The sequence below is a fragment of the Pelobates fuscus genome, chromosome 4 (genome assembly GCF_036172605.1).
Source record: "Pelobates fuscus isolate aPelFus1 chromosome 4, aPelFus1.pri, whole genome shotgun sequence".
Lineage (NCBI taxonomy): Eukaryota > Metazoa > Chordata > Amphibia > Anura > Pelobatidae > Pelobates > Pelobates fuscus.
Genome location: NC_086320.1, coordinates 71,920,826 through 71,946,622, shown reverse-complemented (window position 1 = coordinate 71,946,622; position 25,797 = coordinate 71,920,826). Strand labels below are relative to the sequence as shown.

General features: G+C 43.6%; 1 protein-coding gene and 1 long non-coding RNA gene across 2 annotated transcripts in view; one reads left to right on the top strand and one right to left on the bottom strand.

The window, feature by feature from the left end:
* Window positions 1-25,797, bottom strand: part of LOC134607801 (uncharacterized) — an 876,365-nt gene that overhangs the window by 90,703 nt on the left and 759,865 nt on the right. The gene's annotated exons all lie outside the window — the stretch shown is intronic.
* CHMP4C (charged multivesicular body protein 4C) overlaps window positions 5,493-25,797 on the top strand; it is a 34,236-nt gene continuing 13,931 nt past the window's right edge. Inside the window, exons 1-2 of the mRNA XM_063450354.1 lie at window positions 5,493-5,838; window positions 17,512-17,689. Coding sequence (XP_063306424.1) covers window positions 5,652-5,838; window positions 17,512-17,689 — 365 coding nt within the window. The 5' untranslated portion in view covers window positions 5,493-5,651. The remainder of the gene's footprint in view (window positions 5,839-17,511; window positions 17,690-25,797) is intronic.

Below are 25,797 nucleotides of genomic sequence, written 5' to 3'. Positions count from 1 at the left end.
TAAATGTTGAGTAAGGCATTGTGACCTTAGCGAAAATGGTTGCATTGGTTTAGATTGCGTCAAAATTTAAGTGTCTATTTTAGTGTCGCGTGTATGCGTTGGGGGGAGGCCATGGTCGCAGGTGTGACAAGCGTGTAAGGCTCTCTGGTGCAGACTATATGGTGCATCGCATTAGTTGGACATATAACAATCCGCTGTGGACATGCTGGCAGACTGACTGACTGCTGGTTCAACCCCTGGATCGCTGCCCTGTTAGTGTATCGAGTGTAGGCATAGATTTATGCAGGCAATGACAGTCTCAAACATAGAAATAACTGAACATAAAATTAACGATGGTGTTAAACTATAACCTGACAAGGTATTAGGCGGCAGCAAGTCCTTGGGTATGTGCACGGGTACCATGCTCGGGGACATGTGGCACCGTCAGCCAATGCCTTGGCTTGGTATGGCCGTTTGGCCCCTGGGAGCCATTGGGTGGAAGGTTAGACATACAATTAACAAGCAAGCTTTTCCATGCCGTGGGGAACATCATGGTATCAGGGTGGATATGCATGTCTGATCTTTATAGAGTACTGTAACAATAGAAGTAGTTCAAGAAGCACATTGTTATACATGGTTCAGTAGATTAGGTTCTCGTTTAGGTAGGTTACCGGCTTTTCTACTCATTTGTGACACCAGTATGCTTTGTGGCTGTATGTGAAACCTTGTGTGCGGCCCACCCTCCGCCTAAATGAGTCCCGCCATTATAATAAAGGGAAAAGCAATAAAAGCAGAAAGAACGCACAAAGAAAAACACACATGTATTGGTAGTGGTGGTCCCATGGAGTGTTCGGTGCCAGGGTTAACAGTTCCTGCAGTGTCTCTGGAGTAGGATCTGCGTCCCCTCTGTGCTGTACTGGTCCGGTATATTTGGGGATGCAGGCTCTTCATGGAGCAAGTGTTGAGCGAAGGCCTGGAGGTGTGCTTGTGCTTGCGTGATAGGGCCTTGGGCACACGTGAGGGCCAGCGAGGCCAAGCGGTAACGGGGGGTCCAGTGTTGGTCGTCGTCAGTGCCACCCTCTGTGTCGCTATGCTTTGTTGTCTGCCTGATCGCCACTGTGTGGGCCCCCCCACCGACAGCGCTGATCGCCTCATGAGGCGGATTGTGGGGGTGGGTGGCATGCTCCGTTTACTTGGTCGCCGCCGGCGAGCTGGTCTCATGTGGCTCCCGGCCGAAGGAAGGCGGTTGGCACTAGTGGCGGGCGCTAGACACCTTTGAATGCCGCTGTGTGATCCGCGACCATTTTGTGCTGCCCGCCTCTGTTCTGCTGGGGGGTCCCGATGGGGATCTGCCGCTTTAGCCGCCAGCTTCGCCCAGAAGGCTTCCAGGATGGCATCAAGATTTGCCGCTAGGTCCCCCTGGGACGCCGGTCTGCTTTGAGTGTGTAGTCGCTTTGCTTGGCTGTGGCCAGTGGGTAAGTCCGCCATCTTGTGCGTCTGGTTCTGATGCTTTGTCTGCCAGGGGCCACCCACTCTGTGAGTAGTGGAGTGTGGACCGGGATGTCCCCCCCGGCCCAGAGGGGAGGGAATGGGGCTTTGTGTGGCCCTGCTGGGTGGGGGGATCGGGGACAGGAGATCGGCCGCCTCTCCCACCCGTAGCCCCCGCTAGACCGCAACCGCTCTGCAAGGCTTTTGGCGGCCGGCATCCCATTTTTCCGGACCGGAACGCTCCAGCCGTCGTTTGCAATAAGTAAGTCCCTTTTGGGATCGGGTTGTGAGCGGCAGGAGTCTCGATTTGACGCTTGGGTGAGTAGTTTGCTTGGGAGCTCCTGCATGTTGAGACCGTCCGTCATGCTGGTCAGGCCCGCCCATGTTTTTGCAGATTTTTTTGTTTCTAAAAGGTTTTTTGTTTCTAAAAGACTTCCAACAGTGAGAACCATGAATATTTCCAACATATTAAACAAGACACTAACCTTTTCAAAGAGCTAGGCATTCGTTATTTTACTTTGCACCGACGCATTTTACATTCACCTTACTGTACTGAGAGATACTTTGTAGTTTATTTAGTTTGCACTTTTCAGTTACTGTCTATAACCACATTTAGGAGTGGTAGTATCATCATTCAAGCACTCCGCAGAAAGCACAGTAGGCGAATGTTTGGAAACTTGAAGTTCAACTTTAACAAAGGGTAAAAGATTCCATTCATGATTCCTTTACAGGGGCGGGAGAGTAATAACCTATTCTATGTCTTCCACAGGACTAACCCCCTTTAGAAAGTTAATAATCCACCTCCCACCCATGCAAATATTTTCTTAGCCACCACCAGCACCAAAAAAAAAACATTGACGTAGACATAGAAGACACTGAACTCCAGACTGCTCCGTTTGCATAGTTTGGGGATGAGAATGGACCCTTAGATCTTTTCTTTACTGGGGGAAACTGTGAAGTTAACCGGGTAATTGCAAGAAATTTAGTAGTCATGGCAGTGATATTTCTGGAGAACTTGGGCAGTCAAAGCATTAAACTACTCCATGATGTAGTGGTCATGGTGTTAGAAGGCTGCTGTGTTCTGTAGCAAATTATTTTTGAGGAGTTTAACAAAACTAGGAATCCTAGAGGTAACCAGAGCCTGGACCCACTTGAACCAAAAAAACATAATGACCCTTATACTAACAGAGAGCTGGTGATTCGATTTGTACACAGTGGAAAAATGTGGTTCAGCCAAACTATTTTGGGGAATACGATACAGAAAACCAAAAGGGTGTAAAATGAGCCAATCAGTGGACTGCAAAATATATACATATATTATTATAAGTAGTCTAATTGAGCTGCCTGACATACATTTTTTTCATGTACTAATGTCCTCCTGCCCCCTCCACCAACTGTGGAGATCCAGGGTTTAACCTGCAAATCAAACCCACAGCAAGACCTCTGGTGTTTAGGATGCCTTTTACATTACAAACCAGTAAAAATTCACTAAAACAAAGGTTTTACAGCTCTTGAGTAACATATGGTCTAGTGTATATTGCAAAGTACAGTTACATAGTTACATAGTTGAAAAGAGACTTGCATCCATCAAGTTCAGTCTTTCTCACATTTGTTTCTTGCTGTTGATCCACAAGAAGGCAAAAAAAAAAACCCAAAACATTTTGAAGCACTTGCAATTTTGCAACAAACTAGGGGAAAAAAATCCTTCTTGACCCCAGAATGGCAGTCAGATTAATCCTTGGATCAAGCAGTTGTTACCCTACATTGAAAATTTATATCCTTGAATATTCTGTTTTTGTAAGTATGCATCTAGTAGCTGTTTGAACATCTGTATGGACTCTGATAAAACCACTTCTTCAGGCAGATAATTCCACATCCTTATTGTTTTTACAGTAAAAAAAATACTGATATCATTGATCCCACACACTCCTTCAACCATATGCACTAATCAAGTCCAAGCCCCTCGTCCTTTTATACCAGTTTAATATCATATTTTAAGAGGTATGCTATATTGTGGCTGTAATTAGGGATGTTTCAAATAAATAACTTTGACCCTAGTGCATCTCTGCGGTATACAGATTTTCTTAAACTTGTTTGGTAACATTTTAATTGAAGTTTGCCTGTGCCTGCATACAACTATCTGGATTATCAGGATAAAAAAAAAAAAAGGCTTTTATGCAGCGGTATATGGATTTTGTGCTTGCTATAGCTGAGATGTTGCCTCTTAAATGAACAACACTGAGATTATTTGCAGTAATTTTATGTTATATATAAGATATTTTTACTTTTTCAGATATATAAACTATAAAAAGATACTGGAATCTAGACTTAAGCATTTATTTTTGGAAGAATCGCAATTGAAACTAGAAATGTACAATGAAAAAATAAACTAATCTGTTAATAGCCTGCTAAAGCCTGCATGATGCTTCTGTGTGTGATTAAAGTTCAATTAATAGTGTAAGACAGGCTTCCCTAAACGCCGGCCCTCCAGATGTTGCTGAACTACAACTCCCATGATTCTATGAAAGAAATATATAGGCTGAGAATCATGGGAGTTGTAGTTCAGCAACATCTGGAGGGCCGGAGTTTGGGGAAGCCTGGTGTAGGAGATAAATACTCCTAAAGTAAAAACAATGTCCTTTCACATCTAATTGAAAATTAAACAATTTATTCATGTTGGTTGTGTGAGTCACAGTCAGGGGGAGTGTGGCTAGGGCTGTATAAACAGAAACTAAAGTGATTTAACCTCTATATTGATGAGAATTTAGCAGTATAGGTCATGCAGGGTCATGGTCTCTACACCTAAACTGCTTCATTAAGCAAATGTTGTTTTGGTGCCTTGTGTACCCTTTCAAATATGGGAATCTCACATAAGGGTACCAAATGAAGAAACAATCTACTAAATGGCCAAAAGACCAAAATGAAAAGAGCGCTGTTCTTTATTTTGAGCTGTCAGTTGGCTAATAGACAGCTTTATAATTCGGTATCCTAATGCTGGGTTGCCATATTTAAGGATATCAAATAAGAGAGCTATATTGACTATACAGATACCTACTTTGGTACCCTAAAATATGGCAATCCCTCATAAGAGTACCAGTTTTATTTAGGGAGTTAACTACTGACGGCTGATAAACTAAACGTCTAAAAGATCAAAATTAAGAAAAGCCCTTTTCCTTTGATCTTTCAGCTGCTTAGTAGATAGCTCCCTGATTTGGTATCCTTATGTGGGATTGCCATACTTAAGGATACCAAACTAGGGAGCTATCTACTAAACACAGCCTCCTTCTTAATTTAATACCAGTATATTTGGCAATCAGTAATTGGGACTTATCTACTTTATTAATCAAAGAAAGATTTGCCAGCGACTGCAACATTCCATGCATCCAAATGGAAATTCCGACTTGACTAATGGATGAAATTTGCTTTGGACGAATTGACATTTATTTTCAGATAAACTGAAAATTTCCACTGTGCACAAGTCTTACATTTCAGTATTACTTAATGCTTACTTCCAAGTGCAATGCCGCAAATGGGAAATTAGAAATAAAAATGTTATGTACGCTTCGTAGTCCACAATCAGTATGGGTGATTATTTTATTATTATCATTGTTTTCCACAATATACTACAAGGTGTGCAAATTGTCGATTTGTTTTTATTTCTTGTTAGTATCTACTAATGTAAAATAATGCTAAATTCATATATGGACAATATACACTAAATTACATGTGATTTCAAAGTGAATGTAACATTTTTAACCACGTAGCCAAAATGTGAAAATAGCTGATCGTTTTTCCAATTCAGTTACTTTGGCCTACAATATGAAAATCATTTTGATTTAAGTTCCTAGCCAATGCACATTTTAGTGTATTGCCCTTTTAGTGTTCTCGTCATTCAGTTCACCTTTGCAGGTGTGGGAGAGAATGGTATCACAATCAGGTATTCAGTAACGTAATATGTCACTTGACTGCTTGCTTGTCTTCCCTCCCCGTTTCTTGGCCTCTCCCAGGTTGATGTTTGATCAAAGCTGCTTTTCAAGTTTTCACAAGCCAGGAAATGACAGGTGTCTGACTGCTTAGGTCACCTGTTAGTGTATACCTTGTAACTTCACAATTAGAGTGTTGATCCGACATTATTCGTGTATGGGTACATTTTAATAGCTGTTAGATAACAAATCGAAGCAAAAATGAGTAAGATCACCAAGTTGTTTAAATCCTCTGGATCCAAAAATCAGAAAGGGCCCAGTGCCCAGGAGGCTCTCTTTAAACTCAGAGAGACAGAAGAAATGCTTACCAAGAAGCAGGAATATTTGGAAAAGAAGATCGAGCAGGAGTTAGCGACAGCTAAAAGACACGGAACAAAAAACAAGAGAGGTGAGTAACGTATGTTATGTGCTATGTTATTATTTATGTTTTCAATAGATGTAGGTTTATTTACTAAACTAAAATCAAATTGTAAAATTCTGGCATAAAATGCCCAACCTGTGACTATAGTTGAGTTGGAGAATTTTTCCAAATAATTTTATTTTGAACTATATTGTTTTTAATTTTGTTTTCAATTCACTGCCATTCACGGTTTAATGACTAGATGCTACGGAGAGTATTTACTAAGCAGTGAATTGTACTACATGGATAGCTCATAATTGCTCATATTTGGTTTTTAGCTGAACTAAAAGTTTCTGCCTATACATCTGATTTTACATCATAGCTGTTTTTACTCTAATATATTCCAACAACATTTTATAGTTTCATAAATTGTATTGTTATGTCTGTTGCTGCCGTTGGCGATTTATATTATTTAAAGAAGACTGATTTTAAAAGTCAGGTTGTGGAGTGTCCTAAAACTGGTTTCCGTTCTATTTTTAGTATAAAAGCTGTAGCTGGCTTGGCTTGTTTTGCAACATGATCATTATATAGATATACAGCCAACCAGTCTTATGATACATGTCACAATTGGATCAATAATGAAATGAAACCTTATCTTCAGGGGGGTGTGAACTATGGAAGAATGGATTGTATAGATACATGGAAACTTAAAACCCGTGAAAGACATTAATATGGAAGAGTACTCCGCCAATGCTTGAGCAATCTGTCCTGCTCCAGTGCAATGCTTATATGATTTAGTTTTAATGTTTTTCTTCCAGTACTGAAATGCCACAACACTGCATGCAGTGGGCATATTCTATGGCAATAATGTGCGTTTTTACAGCAACATCTGCAATAGTGCAGAATGCGGTGAATATGTTTGCTCATACACAGAGCAGTCACAGTTTACATTTGTTTTATATAGTGTTACAAGGAGACAAGATATTGGAGGTCTTGATACGGTGGAGATACAGAGCTCCGGAGTTGTCAGTTGCCAAGCCATATTGGCTGCTCTCATACAACTTTGCTTGTGCTCAGTTATTTGGAAAGGGCTTAAAAATAAACTTTTATCCCAGGGGGCATTTTATCCTTTGATTTGAGCCCCCTTTAGTTCATACTTCTATTAAATATAAAGGAGTTGCGTGAACTATTTATATTAGCCAATAGGCCTGGCTGTAAAGTTCTTGTAAAAATAAAATCTGTAGCGTTTACCCTTTCCTTATTATGGAGCAAGAGATGATCGTCTCAGTGACCAGCTAAACACATGTTGATGTAATAAAAAAGGTTTGAAAGTACAATTGTGATGACACCACTTTTGCTTGTTGTCCCCGACAATTATTGCAATTGTGTGGACTCAGGGACACTTTTCACCTCTTTCTGTCCATATGCCTCAGTCTCATGGATGGCTTCCTCAACTTGGTGAATCCGGGGCCCAGTACCTGACGACCTTCTATTCTCAGACGAGACTTGAATGCTACTCACATTTTCAGTGTTGTGGTCTCAATTGCCCATTGTGTTACAAGACACTACCAGATCACCCAGCTGCTCCCTGTGTACATGCCTTGCTGCGGTCTTGGATTCTGATGGCTCTCCAATGCTATCTACCATGGGCTGTAGCTTCCTCATGGAATAGGTGGTTCGGTTTATATTGCTCCCAGACAAAGTTCTGTGGTATCTCCAATGTAGTATGTACAGCTGGACTCATAAAGTAGTTATTATTATTATTATTATTCATATTATTATTATTATTATTCATATTATTTTTATATAGCGCCAAAAAATTCCATAGCGCTTTACAATGGGTGGACTAACAAACATGTAATTTTAACCAGACAAGTTTTACACACAGAAACCGAGGGGTTGAGGGTCCTGCTGAATGAGCTTACATTCTAGAGGGAGTGGGATAAAGTGACACAAAAGGTAAGGGAAGCATTAGGGAAGTAGATGGGTAGAATAGTATTTAATGAAGACTTAGCGTTTTTTTTTTTTGTTTTTGTTTTTTTTTTTTTTAGCCAATAACAGTTTAATTGATATGCTTTTGTGAATGAGTTTTTAATGATCTTTTGAAGGAGTGGAGACTTGGTAAGCATCTAACGGAAAAGGGAAGGGATTTCCATAGGAGCGGTGCAGCCCTAGAGAAGTCTTGGATACGAGCATCAGAGGTGGGAGTGCAAACAGAGGATAGACGCAGGTCTTCGGCAGAGTGTAGGGGCCTACATGGGACATACTTGTGTATTAGGGAGGATAGAAAGATGGGAGCAGCATTATGTAGAGATTTGAAAGCAAGAACAAGAATTTTATATCTTACGAGTAGTTGTACTGGCCAGGATTATTTGTCCGCTGGGTTCGTCCTTGTGGTTTTGAAACTGAATATTTCCATCTTCCCGAGGTCTGCTATGTCATTTCTGATCAAGTTGTGCTTGTAACGAATATATAACCCAACTCGCAGGATTCAACTCGACAAAAGACAACACAGAGGAGAGATACGTCTACCGGACCTTAGAATGGCCGGACTCGACGTATATGAGAGGAGACAGTCAGGAACGTTCCGAGGTCAAGGGCACAGAGAGACCGCGTAAACTAGGACTAGCCAGGGTCTGGTACATAGTAAACAGCAAGCCGGCAAAAAGAACAGATAAGGATAAAGAGATAACGTAGTCAGGGTCAATACAAAGCCAAGGTCAATATGAAGGAACACAACTGAACACAACAAGCGCTAAAGGGAACTGAAACAGAAACCACGATAGGGCAGGGAGTAAAGGGAGAGGTAAGTTTAAATAGCTTCTAAACTAATGTGATTAGCTCCTGTCATATCCACACCCCAAAAGGTAAGTGTATGGGGAGTGTGGCATGACAGGGGCCAATGGGAGCCTTTTGACAATTTAGGCTCCCACTGTCTCTTCAAGAGCGCGCCCGAGACCCGAGGTGCGCTCTTAGATTCAGGCGGGACACGTGACTGCTTCTCGCGGTCACTGCCCGCCTTGCTATTGAAGCCGTCGGATGAGCCGCGCACAGCTTGTGCAGCAGCAGGACCGTGCGCGGCTCGAAGAGAGGACTGCGGCCGGCCCCTGGATAAGGTAAGTAACGCTACAGTGTTGAGAAATGTGTTGCTATTGTATTGCCAGACTTTTGATTGGAACATTGGAACTGGGCATTGGTTGTATTAAGACAGTTGCAGTCAATTCATTCAACACTTTCTTAGTCTTCTGTAATTTAGGCATAAATTACAAGCCAGCGTCGGTAACCAATCAATACCATTTTGTTACGTCAAACCCTCCATGATACAAATTTCTAATTTTTTTTTTTTGTTTTTGTTTCTGCTGGTAATGTCTCTTGAAGTCAGAACATTTTAAAGTTTTAAAACTTGGACTTAAACATGATTCAATTATTATTCTAGATAGACAAGTATTTTTAGGTTAACAACAAAAAAAATGGCTACCAGGGGTTTTCGGTTAGATCTCAGGTTCCAGAGAACTAAGTGCAATTATGCAGCTAGTAGGTGGCAGGTATGTTTTTAACCCATTATGTGCTATATTGACTTGCATTGTGTGTGTATTTCTTTAAACAAGCTTTTCAGCTATCCTGCTTGTGAGTATTATTATGGTATTGGTTATATTTAAAGGGACATTATAGTCACCAAAACAACTTTAGCTTAATGAACCATTTTTTGTGTACACATCATGCCACTGAAGTCTTAATTCACTGCCCTTTAGGAGTTAAATCACTTTGGTTTCTGTTTATGCAGCCCTAACCACACCTCCTCTGGCTGTGACTCACAGCCTGCACAAATTTTTTTTAATTCATTTTCAATCAGATGCAACTTAAAAGTTTTTGTCTCCTGCTCTGTAATTTGAACTTTAATCACATACAGAAGGCTCCTGCAGGATCTAGCAAGCTATTAACAGAGCAGGAGATAAGAAATTCTAAATAAAACAGAATTTGCAATACAGGAAGTGTAAACATTATATGATTCTTTACAGGAAGTGTTTAGGAAGGCTGTGCAAGTCACATGCAGGGAGGTGTGACTAGGGCTCCATAAACAAACTGATTTAACTCCTAAATGGCAGATAAATGAGCAGTGAGACTGCAGGGACATGATCTATACACCAAAACTGCTTCATTAAGCTAAAATTGTTCTGGTGACTATAGTGTCCCTTCAAGTTACAGTGCTTACTCGTCCTTTGATTTGTGTAATTGCTTAGTAATAAATTAACATTGATGGTACATATCATGGCAGAGGAGGTGTTTATTGTGTGCCTGCATAAACATTTATTTTGGGGTATTGCTAGAAATATAGCAGTTTTCAAGATTTTGAGTTGTTGCATTCACTTTGCATTGCATTGAGTGTTCAATGGTTCATTAACGTATTGCCATATCTTCTTTAGTAGTTGATGATTAAATTAGAAGTAGTTTCCTGGACAGAAATACTAACAATCTCTGCAGGCGTGCAGATTATTGTTACAATGGAAAAAAATATACAGCTTTTCAGATAGAGAGCTGTCAGTGTACCTGCCTCATTCTGGTGTAATTCCAGCACTTGATATATTGCTGTGTGCATAGGCGTGCGCACGGGGTGTGCCTAATCCCTGCGGCACGCCTATGGATTGAGTCCTGCAGGAACGGAGTTCCTGCACTTTTTTGTGCAGGAACGCCGTTCCTGCAGGCACTCAGCGCCCCCCTTCCTCCCCCCATGTCCCCCCTGTCATGGATGGGAGGGGGGGGGGGCAAGAGGCTCCCCCCATGTCCCCCCCCCCCCCCCCCCCGGGTCGGCTCTCTCAATATCAGCCGCGGCGAGGGAGCTGTGAGCTTTCTGCTCCCTCTCGCCGCGCGCTGCTTGCTGATGCTGGGAGCCGGAATATGACGTCATATTCCGGCTCCCAGCTACAGCAGACAGCCCGCGCGGCGAGAGGGAGCAGAAAGCTCACAGCTCCCTCGCCGCGGCTGATATTGAGAGAGCCGACCGACCCACTGGACCCCAGGGACAAGTCCACGCCAGCACTCCAGGTAGGGAGGCTGGGTGGACATTTTTTTTAATTAAAAAAATAATAGTGTCTGTGTCTGTGTATGTGAATATGTGTGTATGTGAATATGTGTGTATGTGAATATGTGTGTGAATATGTGTGTGTGTATGTGAATATGTGTGTATGTGAATATGTGTGTATGTGAATATGTGTGTGTGTATGTGAATATGTGTGTGTGTATGTGAATATGTGTGTATGTGAATATGTGTGTGTGTCTGTGAATGTGTGTGTATGTGTATCTGTGAGTGTCTGTGAATGTGTGTATGTGTATCTGTGAATGTGTGTGTGTGTGTGTGAATGTGTGTGTGTATGAATGTATGAGTGTGTGTGTGTGTGTCTGTGAGTGTGTGTGTGTGTGTCTGTGAGTGTATGTGTGTGTGTTTGAGTATGCGTGTCAGTGTGTGTGTGTGTATATATATATACACACACACACACACACATACACACACTGGAGTGTATATTATTTTTTTGGGGGGGTGGGAATCTTGGTTCCCACACTTTATTCCCCAGGACTTTATTCTCCCCTGTCAGCTCACGCAGAACCGGCGCTGAGTGTCGGCTCTGCTCTAAGCCTCCATGGGCCGGCGGGGAGATCAAAGATCCACCTCACCGGCCCACAGCAGCATGAATGGAGGCAGGAGAGGACCCGGGGAGCTCTAGACAGCAGCTCCGCCAGGTTCCTCTGGCGAGATCTGAGCGTTGCCGCGGCAACGCTCAGATCTCACGAGAGTTAACTCTAGCCCCGCAGGCTAGAGTTCACTCTCCACTGGACCACTCTTCACTCTCCACTCTCTAGGGATGGCACATGGCAGCAAGGATCCCCGCTCCCTACATAAGGTAAGAAGGGAGGGGGGATATTTACTAATCTGCCCCCACCTCCACAATCTGTCCAAACATACAGCACACACACATACAGCACCCACACACAAAAAGCACCTACAGACATACAGCACCCTCACACACACAGCACCCAAACAGCACCCACACACATACAGTACACATACAGCACCCTCACACACACAGTACACTAACCGCACCCTCACAAACACACACAGCACCTTTACAAACACACAACACCTTCACACACAGCACACTAACAACACCCTCGCAAACACACACACACAAACAGCACCCTCAAAAATACATGACACCCACACACATCGCACAAACAGCACCCTCACACACACATCACACAAACAGCACCCTCACACACACAGCACCCTCACACAGCACACTAACAGGACCCTAACACACACACACAAACACCCTCACACACAAACAGCACACACACACACAAACACCCTCACCCACATAGCACACTACCAGCACCCTCACACATACACACACACACACAGCAGCACCCTTACACACACCACCCTCACACAGCACACTAACAGCACACACACACACACACACACACACACACACACAGCAGTGTATCTATATATGTGTGTGTGTATGTATGTATATGTGTATATATGTGTGTGTGTGTGTATATATATATATATATATATATATATATACATACATACATACATACATACATACATACATACATACATACATGCGGCGTGTGTTTGTGCTTTAGGGTGCACACCCTAATGCAATAGGCTGCGCACGCCTATGGCTGTGTGCCATATGAATGCAAACTTTATTGCGAGACGCTCTGCACATTCTAGGCATCAGCTCCACGTTCATAATGATGCTGTGCATATTCCACTAATGATGTGCATATTCCCACTATTGATGCAGACGCTAATGCTAATTCTTTCTCGGTGCCCCATCTTGGTCTCTATTAACTAGGCATGTGCATGGGGAAAGTTTTCAGTTCAGTTCGGCATTCCGAAATTCGGGATTTTCGCAATTCGGAAATTCGGCAACTTCGGCACTTCGACATTTCGGAACTTCAGGATTTCGGAATTTCGGGACTTCGGCACCTCAGGACTTCTCTTGCAGCCGCTTGGTAGATAACTCCCTAATTCCCACGGTATTAGGGAGTTATCTACCAAAAGGCTGAAAGACCTAAATTGGTCTTTCAGCCAAATTTACTAATACTAAGTAAAAATTACTTAGTATTAGTAAATTTTGCCCCTAATCGCTATACCGCGAGTAGGGGCATGTCTAGTAAACAGTGAGCAGCCTGTGACTGCTCACTGTTTAAAAAAATAAAATAGAACCCCCCCCTCCGGCCCTCACCCCTGAGCGGCGGGTGGGGGCCCTAAATCAGAATAAGGGGGGGGACCTAAGGTCCTCCCCCCCGGCCCCCACCCCTGAATGGTGGGTGGGAGCCCTACAGTAAAATAAGGGGGGGACCTAAGGTCCTCCCCCCTGGCCCCCACCCCTCAGCGGCGGGTGGGGGCCCTAAATACTAATGAGGGGGGGACCTTTAACTAATTACCTGTAAAAAATAAAAATAAAACTTACCATTCGATGTTTTCTTTCTTCTAAAATCTTCTTTTTTCAGCCCCCAAAAAGGCCAAATAAAAAACCATAATAACCGACGTAATTATAAAAAAAAAAAAACAGAGCGCAAAAAAAAATAATCCATCTTCACCTATGGAGGGCTCCGCGCAGACTGAGCTCTGCAGGGTGGGGGAAGGCTTATAAAGCCTTGCCCCGCCCTGCAATTAGGCTCAGAGCACTCTGATTGGTGGGTTTAAGCCATCCAATCAGAATGCTCTGACAGGTAAATGAAAAGCTGACCGGTAAGTCTCTACATTTACCTGTCACAGCACTCTGGTTGGTTTGAAATCCACCCATCAGAGTGCTCTGTGTCATTTTACACAGCGTGGGAAAGTTCTTTGGAATTTTCCCACACTGTGTAATTTGACTCATAACTCTCTGATTGGTTACTTAATCCATCAATCAGTTATGAGTCAAATTACACAGCGTGGGAAAATTTCAAAGAAATGTACCTGTCAGTCTCTTTATTTACCTGTCAGAGCATTCTGATTGGATGGCTTAAAACCACCAATCAGAGTGCTCTGAGCCTAATTGCAGGGCGGGGCAAGGCTTTATAAGCCTTCCCCTGCCCTGCAGAGCTCCGTCTGCGTGGAGCCCTCGCTGGGTTTGGGGACCCCTAGTCACCTGGGGGGGGAATTTTTTTTAGGGCCCCCACCCGCCGCTCAGGGGTGGGGGCCAGGGGGGAGGACCTTAGGTCCCACCCCTTATTTTACTGTAGGGCCCCCACCCACCGCTCAGGGGTGGGGGCCGGGGGGATGACATTAGGTCCCCCCCTTATTAGTATTTAGGGCCCCAACCCGCCGCCCAGGGGTGGGGGCCAGGGGGGAGGACCTTAGGTCCCACCCCTTATTTTACTGTAGGGCCCCCACCCACCGCTCAGGGGTGGGGGCCGGGGGGATGACATTAGGTCCCCCCCTTATTAGTATTTAGGGCCCCAACCCGCCGCCCAGGGGTGGGGGCCAGGGGGGAGGACACTAGGTCCCCCCCCCTTATTTTACTGTAGGGCCCCCACCCACCGCTCAGGGGTGGGGGCCGGGGGGAGGACATTAGGTCCCCCCCTTATTAGTATTTAGGGCACCCACCGCTCAGGGGTGGGGGCCAGGGGGGAGGACATTAGGTCCCCCCCTTATTATAATTTAGGGCCCCCACCCACCGCTCAGGGGTGGGGGCCAGGGGCTCGGGAGGGGGGAACTTTTTTTTTTTTACAGTGAGCAGCCACAGGCTGCTCACTGTTTAATATACATGCCCCTACTCGCAGTATAGCGAGTAAGGGCATAATTTACTAATACTAAGTAATCTTTACTTAGTATTAGTAAATTAGTATTAGTAAATTTGTCTGAAAGACCAATTTAGGTCTTTCAGCCTTTTAGTAGATGGCTCCCTAATACCGTGGGAATTAGGGAGTTATCTACTTATTCATTCCTGTCATTACACTGACTGGCCAAGTAACTTACATTTTATATGAATGTATGTTACTTGATTGTTGTAAGTGTTGCAAATGCTTACAGCTGAATCCTGGCGATGTTTGTATACTTTTTGTTTAAAATTATTTACAATGTAACATTCTTCTTCTTTCACTGGGTAAGTATATTAGTACTTAGGCAATACTGTGCTTCGACACTTCGGAAATTCGGTAATTTTGGAACTTCGGGACCTCGGCAATTCGGACATTCGGAAGTAACCGAATGTCCGAATTGTCCGAAATTCGTCCGAGTACATATTCGGACCGAAACGAATTGCACATGTCTACTATTAACCAGAGAGTGTGTCCTTATTGTGTTTTGATATTTTTGGCTTTCAAGTTTGTCTTGTTCTTTGACTACTCTGTTTTCCCCAATCCTGATCTTAGCTTATGTTATTATTCCGTTGTCATTCTGTTATTCTCTATTACTCCTGACACTGTCTTGTTACAGGACGAGATAGAGATATTAACAGCCATTCTCTTGAGACAGAAATATTGCTCCATGCCTTGATGATGGAGGCTCCACTTTCAGTCTGACACCTTTCTTAAGAACAGTAGACCCAAAGAATAATAGGGTCCAAATGTACGGTACACCTCGTCCATGCTTTGTACACAAGAGACATTGACTTACATAACCGCTAAAATTTGCTTCTTAAGATAGTCTTTAACAGATCATCAATGACACAGGTTCTATTGATGTATCAATTGGCACACATATAAACAATGCATAACTCCGGAACTGCTTTGACAAGCACTGCACATATTTGCACCCGAGCGTGTCACTTTTCATACTTTCATCTACAATTGTTTGAATTTGTGTGGTTCCCATTTCCAATCAATGACTATAAGAGTTAAATCTGTAAACCCCATGTCTGACCAGCAGTTTTACTAACTGTGTTTTATATGGCACTTTTACGAGGAACAGTACTTACTGTATCATTTGAAGCCTGTACTGAATAATTTTAATTACTAGTAACAACAGATTTGAATTGGATTATGCAAGCATCAATTCCTGTAATTCCATTAAAGTGTGTTTCTCTTTAACCCCTTAAGGACACGTGACATGTGTGACATGTCATGATTCCCTTTTATTCCAGAAGTTTGCTCCTTAAGGGGTTAAACATGGAGAGTCTCACATTGATGATCAAGTGATACTTTTTAAAAACAATGTTGACAAGTCATGCAAATGTATGTTCTAAATAAATTCACCCATTGAACACATGACATCACTGAGCCTGTACTTTCTCACTCATATCAATGATGGCAAATCCAGCACATGGTGCTAAGACATCATTTAGGGAAGTATAATTCTGAAACATCTGTTGGTTAAAAACTGGCCACGACTGATCCAAGGTGTAATCAGGGATATCGGCAAGACACCCCAGTAAAGAGTAATATTCTTTACATTTTTGAGAGGGGCAAACATAACATGCCCAAAATTGTTGAAAAAAAAAATCACTATTAGAAGAATTGTCAGGGGTAAGATGAGAGCACATATAACATCATTCAACAAAATCTAAAATGGTCTTAATTACGTCTTTGTACGAAATGCATAGACCTATTGTTCTGTTGTTGTGTTGTGTTATACCTGCATGTTTTAATGGCACATGGTTTATTTTGCATGAACAATTATTTAGTCCCTAAGTGGTAAATATAGTGTCAGATATTTTATTGAAGCTGATAGTTTCTGCTATTTTCTTGCTATTAATGGAGGTTACAAGGGATTGACTACTTTTTCATCTGTTGTCAGAGCAAGTAAATGCTATTACATTGCTAATTATTGGAATTGCAAGAGAACTGTGGTTCCAGCTGAAGATAGCATCTTTTCATTTAACCCCATTAAAGGACCACTCTAGTGCCAGGAAAACATACTCGTTTTCCTGGCACTAGAGTACCCTGAGGGTGCCCCCACCCTCAGGGACCCCCTCCCGCCGGGCTCTGGAGAGAGGAAGGTGTTAAACTTACCTCTTTTTCCAGCGCCGGGCGGGGAGCTTTCCTCCTCCTCTCCATCTTGATCGCGACGTCATCGGCTGAATGCGCATGCGCGGCAGGAGCCGCGCTCGCATTCAGCCGGTCGCATAGGAAAGCATTTACAATGCTTTCCTATGGACGCTTGCGTGCTCTCACTGTGATTTTCACAGTGAGAATCACGCAAGCGCCTCTAGCGGCTGTCAATGAGACAGCCACTAGAGGCTTTGAGGGCTGGATTAACCCTCATTATAAACATAGCAGTTTCTCTGAAACTGCTATGTTTATAAAAAAAAGGGTTAATCCTAGAGGTACCTGGCACCCAGACCACTTCATTAAGCTGAAGTCGTCTGGGTGCCTAGAGTGGTCCTTTAAGGACCAAACTTCTGGAATAAAAGGGAATCATGACATGTCACACATGTCACGTGTCCTTAAGGGGTTAATATAGGTAACCCACATAATTGTCATCTCAGGGTAGGTAGGACTTGTCTTGTGGTTTAACCCCTTAAGGACCAAACTTCTGGAATAAAAGGTAATCATGACATGTCACACATGTCATGTGTCCTTAAGGGGTTAAGTTGTATCAGTCAACATAAAGAGCTCTTGGTTGTTTTACCCATGTTATATATTTTGTTGCTGTTTATCTGACCATTATCACTTGTATGCTGTTCATTATATATTTTTTATTATTTTTAAATTTGTTGTAGTACCATGGCCTTTGAGTACCATGACTGTCACATAAAATGTTACTTTTCTTTATCTTCTTAGCTGCCTTGCAAGCCTTGAAAAGGAAGAAGAGATTAGAGAAACAGTTAACGCAGATAGACGGAACGCTGTCCACCATTGAGTTTCAGAGGGAGGCTCTGGAAAATTCACACACTAACACAGAAGTGTTAAAAAACATGGGCTATGCAGCGAAGGCTATGAAAACAGTCCATCAAAACATGTAAGTTTGTGTAAAATTGAATTTGTGTGTAATGGAGTTTGGGAGATGAAATGGCTTCAAATTGCAATGTAACTTTGAAATTATTTGCTAACATTGCCCCCATAATGATAGAAGCTCTAAACATCTTTCCTCAGAAAACGCCAAATGTACATGCGTTGGTTGGCCAAGTTGAAATAATTAAGAGTGTGATGTTGGTTCTGTGAACATACTTTTAAAACTGTCGCTCAAGGTTCAAGTTTTTTAAAGGAATACTATAGTGTTAGGAATACAAGCATGGCTTTAGGGTCCTTCTAAGTATTTAGATTAGTGGGCCGCCCTGCAAGGGTTTAAAATAGCTTTGTACTTACCGTATATACTCGAGTATAAGCCGACCCGAATATAAGCCGAGGCCCCTAATTTTACCCCAAAAAACTGGGAAAACTTATTGACTCGAGTATAAGACTAGGGTGGGAAATGCAGCAGCTACTGGTAAATTTCTAAATAAAATTAGATCCTAAACAAATTACCGTATATTAATAGAATATTTATTTACAGTGTGTGTATATAATGAATGCAGTGTGTGCGTATGAATGCAGTGTGTGCGTATGAATGCAGTGTGTGCGTATGAATGCAGTGTGTGCGTATGAGTGCAGTGCGTGTGTGTGCGTATGAGTGCAGTGCGTGTGTGTGCGTATGAGTGCAGTGCGTGTGTGTGCGTATGAGTGCAGTGCAGTGCGTGTGTGTGTATGAGTGCAGTGCGTGTGTGTGTGTATGAGTGCAGTGCGTGTGTGTGTGTATGAGTGCAGTGTGTGTGTGTGTATGAATGCAGTGTGTGTGTGTGTGTGTGTGTGTGTGTGTGTGTTGGGGGTGGGCATCTTGATTATTGTTTATTTATTTAATCATTTTTTATATTTTATTTTATGAATTATTATTTACATTTTTTTGTTAGATTGTTATTTTTTTTTTAATTATTATTTTTTTATTTTATTATCATAATATATTTTTTTTCGTCCCCCCTCCCTGCTTGATACATGGCAGGGAGGGGGGCTCTCCTTCCCTGGTGGTCCAGTGGCATTGGCAGTTCAGTGGGGGAGAGAGGGGGGCTGTCAGAGCTGTAACTTACCTCTCCTGCAGCTCCTGTCAGCTCTCTCCTCCTCCGCGCCGTCCGGTCAGCTCTTCTGTCAGCTCCCACTGTAAGTGGCTCTCGCGAGATTTACACTGGGAGCTGACCGAGGTGCTGAACGGACGGCGCAGAGGAGGAGAGAGCTGACAGGAGCTGCAGGAAAGGTAAGTAAATGCTCTCTGCAGCCCCCACAGCCCCCAGTCTGTATTATGGCAATGTAAATTGCCATAATACAGACTATTGACTCGAGTATAAGCCGAGTTGGGGTTTTTCAGCACAAAAAATGTGCTGAAAAACTCGGCTTATACTCGAGTATATACGGTACCTTATGGTCCCGCCTCTTTGGCTAAAATCATCTATCTTGATGATCTCAGAAAATCCAATGTCTTTGCATAGAAAAGCATTGGAAAGCTTATGCATTGACTCAGTGCATCTCTATGGGAAGCATTTAGTGTCTCCATGCAGAGTGTGGAGACACTGAATGTAGGTCTTGCAAACAATGCAGGGCCTCACCCAGGAAGCACCTTTAGTGACTGCCACTAGAGGTGTTACTAGGCAGCAATGTAAACACCGTCTTTCCTATGAAAAGGTAGCTATTACATTGCTGAGTCTGCACGGACATGCTTATAGACAACAGAACCATAACATTAAGCTCTGTCGACTATAGTGTCCCTCTAAGCCAGGCTTCCTCAAACTCTGACCCTCCAGATGTTGCTGAACTACAACTCCCATCATTCTGTGAATGAAATAGATAGGCTGAGAATCATGAGAGTTGTAGTTCAGCAACATCTGGAGGGCCGGAGTTTGGGGAAGCCTGCTCTAAGCCATATTTGGCTTAAAGGACCACTATAGTGCCAGGAAAATATACTCGTTTTCCTGGCACTATGATGCCCCCACCCTCAGGGTCCCCCTCCCACCTGGCTCTGGAAAGGGGAAAAGGGGTAAAACTGACCTTTTTCCAGCGCTGGGCGGGGAGCTCTCTGCCTCCGATCCTCCTCCGTTCCGCCCCGTCGGCTGAATGCGCACGCGCGGCAAGAGCTGCGCGCGCATTCAGCCGGTCGCATAGGAAAGCATTATCAATGCTTTCCTATGGACGCTTGCGTGCTCTCACTGTGATTTTCACAGTGAGAATCACGCAAGCGCCTCTAGCGACTGTCAATGAGACAGCCACTAGAGGATTTGGGGGAAGGCTTAACCCATTGATAAACATAGCAGTTTCTCTGAAACTGCTATGTTTATAAAAAAAATGGGTTAGCCCTAGCTGGACCTGGCACCCAGATCACTTCATTAAGCTGAAGTGGTCTGGGTGCCTAGAGTGGTCCTTTAAGGAATGTGTGGGCTGTGTGGCCATAATACCTATCTTTACGCATGACAATAGCTTACTGACATTCAGGACTGAATTTTTGGGGCCCACTTCCAATACTGCCCCCAAGGCTCACAAATGCCTCAAAAACATTTAGCTAGATCACATGCACTGTATCACTCTGATCTATACTTCTACTGACTCCTTCACAGAATGCAGTTAATTTAGTTTGACATGATTGCATGATGAACTTTCATGAAAAAATGTTGTTTGGATTCCTACTAATAACAGTGTTGTTCAAAATGTATTCCTGAATATTATACCTTAAAGTTAACCGGTCAGGACTGGTTTATTTTAACAGATAATTAACCACTCCTATGGCAATCAATTTAATTTACCATAGTGATACATAGACTATCGTCCCCCTGGTTCCCCTCTCCTCTTCCTTGACCACTTTGCTGCCTGGCTACCCTACTTCCTCTCTTTCAACATTCTTTCATTTGCTTTTCCTTGATTTTGTTTTTAACAGCCCAATGATTCTCCACCCACAATCTGCTGTATCTAACCCCAGATTCTCTCCTTTATAGCCTGGACCTCATAAAATTGCAGAACCAGCTACACCCAGGACTCACAGCACACAACCCTGCAGGACTTGCCATAAGCAGAGGTAGCATTTCTGGATGATCACTTCCCACCCACCCTACCCCACACCCCAAACCCCCCATGGTAATCATTACATTTATAGATAGCTCAAATTACCTAGCTTTCCTGTTAAACCAATTATGTCCACCAAGCCCTCCACACCCAAAACAAGCTATACTCACACAACACCTCTTTAACCCTTAACCCTCCTAACCACAGCTCTTAAAAACACAGCTCCTACTAATGTTCTCACTTCTATTTTTCACTTTCTCTCTCACTTCCCTCATCATTAAAATCTCTCTATCATTTCACTTACCTGTTCCTGCTAACACCATCTTCATTGCTCCCTCCCTGCTCCCCTCATCTCTGTATTCATCACATGCACTTTACTCATATTTATCCAGCCTTTCTCCACACACCCCTCCTAAATCCCTTAAATACAAGCTCTCATCTCCAACATTTAAATCTTACTCGCACCTTCTCTTCCTTTCCATCCTACTACTCCTAGCAGCAGGTGATGTCTCTCCAAACCCTGGTCCCTCCACTACTCAGCCACCTGGTTCAAACACCAGAAACCACAACAACCTAATACCCATTCCATGTAATTCTCACTATAATTCCTCTTTTAAAGCTGCCCTCTGGAATGCACGCTCTGTGTGCAGCACCTTTAAATCTACTTCCATCCATGACCTATTTATCTCACACTCCCTAAACCTACTTGCACTAACAGAAACATGGCTCTCTCCCTCGGATACTGCTACCCCTGCCTCACTGTCCTTTGGTGGTCTTCACTTTACCCACAATCCAAGACAAGCGGAGATTAAAGGCGGCGGTGTAGGTTTTCTTCTCTCACCCCACTGCTCCTTTAAAACCCTGCCCACCCCCCCTTCCCTCTCTTTCCCATCATTCGAAATTCATTCAATTCGCCTTTTCAAACCCTTCTCTGCTAACATTGCCGTCATCTATCGTCCCCCTGGTTCCCCTCTCCTCTTCCTTGACCACTTTGCTGCCTGGCTACCCTACTTCCTCTCTTTCAACATTCCATCCCTAATTCTTGGAGACTTCAATATTCCCATTAACCCACCTTTAACCCCAGCAGCCTCTAAACTACTTTCAATTACTTCCTCCCTTGGACTATTGCAGTGGGCTAATTCTCCCACTCATGTAGCTGGCAATACCCTCGACCTTATTTTCTCCTATTCATGTACATTATCTAATATCTGCAATACTCCATTTCCTCTCTCTGATCACCACCTCTTATCGTTTGCTCTCAATTACCCCCTCACCCAACAACCTCAGCCTAACCCCCCTCAGCTCAGGAGGAACCTTAACTCTATTGACCTCCAGCAGCTGTCGGCTGACATTGATTCACAACTGCTATCCATCCCTTCCCTCTCCTGTCCCTCACTGGCCATCTCCACATATAACACTACCCTCACATCTGCCTTGAACACTGCAGCCCCACTCCAAACATGCACCACGAGGAGAACACGACCCCAACCTTGGCATAATAAATCAACACGCTATCTGCAGAGTTGCTCCCGCTGTGCTGAACGCTCCTGGAGGAAGTCCCGCACCCAGGCAGACTATCTTCATTATAGATTCATGTTGCTTTCGTACAGCGCAGCCCTTGCCCTCGCCAAACAGTCCTACTTTTCCTCTCTCATTAGTTCATGCTCCCGCAATCCCAGACGTCTCTTTGACACTTTTAATTCCCTTCTCCGCCCTGCTGTGGCCACCCCCCAAACTAACCTTACAGCTGATAGCTTTGCATATTACTTTACTGACAAGATTGAACAGCTAAGGAAACAATTCTCCCCTCCTTGCCGTTCTCTTTCTCAACCACACATAAATCATGCTTTCCCTACCCTTCAGACTTTCTCCCCAGCTACTGAACAAGAGGTGGCTGCACTTCTCCATTCCTCTCGCCCCACCACTTGCCCACTTGATCCTGTCCCATCTCACCTCATCAGATCTCTCTCCCCTTGTCTTGTGCCTATCCTAACACACATCTTTAACTGCTCTCTCTCTTATGGCACTGTTCCTGCTGACCTTAAACATGCCACTGTAATACCTATCCTGAAAAAAACATCTCTTGACCCGTCCTCCCCCTCTAACTATCGTCCCATATCCCTGCTCCCTTACTCATCAAAGCTTTTGGAAAGACTTGTCTTTACCCGTGTGTCTCACTTCCTTAATTCCAACTCTCTCCTTGACCCTCTTCAGTCTGGCTTCCGCCCTCTCCACTCTACTGAGACCGCTCTTATCAAAGTGACTAATGACCTAATCTCCGCTAAATCCAAAGGTCACTACTCCATATTAATTCTCCTTGACCTCTCTGCTGCCTTTGACACAGTTGATCATGCTCTCCTCCTTCAAACTCTTCAATCACTCGGTCTCTGTGACTCTGTCCTCTCTTGGTTTTCCTCCTATCTCTCCCAACGCTCATTTAGTGTCTCCTTTTCCAAGGATACCTCCTCCCCTCGCCCTGTCTCGGTTGGAGTTCCCCAAGGCTCTGTCCTTGGTCCCCTTCTATTTTCTCTTTATACTGCCTCTCTTGGAAAACGTATTGCCTCTTTTGGATTCAACTACCACCTGTACGCTGATGACACTCAGATATACCTCTCCTCACCGGACCTCTCCCCGACCGTCCTGCAACGTGTCACTGCTTGCCTCTCTTCCATCTCTGACTGGATGTCGTCACGCTCTCTCAAACTTAACCTCTCAAAAACTGAACTCCTTGTCTTTCCTCCTCCTAATACTGATCCTCCTCTCTCACTCTCCCTTCAAGTCAGTGATATCCACATAAGTCCATCCCTACAAGCGCGCTGTCTTGGCGTCATACTTGACTCTGGTCTCACCTTTGAGTCTCACATCCAGTTTGTTGCCAAGTCCTGTAGGTTCCAACTCAAAAACATAGCCCGCATCCGCCCCTTTCTTACGCAAGATGCTACCAAGGAGCTTGTCCATGCTCTAGTAATTTCCCGCATGGATTACTGTAACCCTCTCCTGATTGGTCTCCCCAAAAGCCGTACTGCCCCGCTACAGTCTGTAATGAATGCTGCAGCTAGACTGATTTTCCTATCCAGTCGGTCCCCTCACACCTCGCCCCTCTGCCAGTCCTTACATTGGCTCCCTGTATCCTATAGGAGTCAATTCAAAGTGCTAACCCATACATTTAAAGCACTGAACAATTCCAACCCCTCTTATATCTCTTCACTGATCCAGAGGTATGCCCCTCCTCGTACCCTCCGCTCTGCCCGCGACCACCTCCTGACCGCTGCTCGCACCCGTACGGCCAACTCACGCTTGCAGGACTTCTCACGGGCGGCTCCTCTCCTATGGAATAACTTGCCTACTGCCATCAGACTCTCCCCTAGTCTTCAATCATTTAAGAAGGGCCTTAAAACCCATCTCTTCAGGAAAGCGTATGGCCTCCCAGAGTAATCTCTCCCTTACATACCTGTCGCTTGCTCTCCTATGGGATAGTGCTTTGCTCTCTCCTCCAGCTCTGCTTCACTCCTACTTGATATTTCCTATCCTAATGTTTCTAATACCCCACCTCCTATAGACTGTAAGCTCATTTGAGCAGGGTCCTCTTCAACCTATCATTCCTGTAAGTTTTCTTGTAATTGTCTTATTTATTGTTACATCCCCCCCTCTCAAAATATTGTAAAGCGCTACGGAATCTGTTGGCGCTATATAAATGGCAATAATAATAATAATAATAATAATAGATATTAAGTTGCTTTGGGAGTTGACTTAATCTTGCTCCATTACTGCCACCCTGTGGTTTTCATGGGTGTTACAGGAATGTACCCTCTGTTGCTACTCCATCTCTGCAGTACATTAACCCTGCTTAGGACCATTTCTCCAAGAAGGTCACTTACAACTGCCGGTGCCAACATTTACTACCAACACATTACTGTCATAGAGTAAAATTCCCCCCAATCCCACCCAGCAAGCATGAGAAATGAGCTATCGCGCCTTAAACCATGCCATTAGATCCTCTGTGCTGAAGGCATGACCATCTAATGCTGCAGATTGATTGACAGATAAAGTAAGAGCTTTAAATTATAAGCTAGACATGTCTTAGTATTTCTGCTGGCAGAATGTATAGATGGAATCCATTGCTTGCGGTTCAGTATATTCTGGGGCAAACGGTTGAATGCTTTAAATAAATAACGATTACAGTGTTTCTTCAGCAAGTAGCTGGACTATGGACTGTAATACGAGCTGTCGTCTGCACATTACTAATCTCAATTGTTTGAGTGTTTCTGGCGTATGACAGTGTATCAGTAGCCAAGTAATATAAATATATATATTTATTTATTTCCCTTTTGGGAGATTATTTCGTACTGTGCATGTATGTAAATCCCTAAGGACTAAAATAAAACATCTAGAGAGAATACATTTGTAATAAAAATTTAATTTAAAGTTATAGAGGAAAAATCTGAGAATTTTACATAAGAAAGTGGATTAATGAAATGGGAATTAAAGGAACACTATGTGTATTTGTGACACTGTAGCTCTAAAATGTAGTTTAGATTCCTTTTTCCTATGCTGCGCCGGTGATGTTGCGGCTTGCCTAGTCCCTGCACCGCCTCCTTGCCTGAGACATCAAAATTTACGATTTCAGCTAATTCAATGCTTTCTAATAGGAAAGCATTAGGAGGCTATTGCGCGTGTGCGACAAAACACAGCGATGTGCCAATCAACATCTCCTCATTGAATCAATGCATCTTACTGAGTAGCGTTCAGCGTCTCCATCTAGAGCGTGAAGACGCTGAACGTCAGTGCCCAGGAAGGACCTCTAGTGGCCATCTGAGTGACTGCCACTAGAGGTGTTACTAGACCGTGTTGTAAAAACTGCCTTTTCTCTGAAAAGGCATTGTTTACATTAAAAAGCCTGCAGGGACTGAATATACACACCAGAGCAACAATTTTAAGCTGTAGTTGTTCTGGTGACTATAGTGTCCCTTTAAATATAAGTGGCAGGGGCATGTTGGAAGCCTTATGTCTATGGCAAGAAATATAATGAACTGGTACGGTGTATTTTTT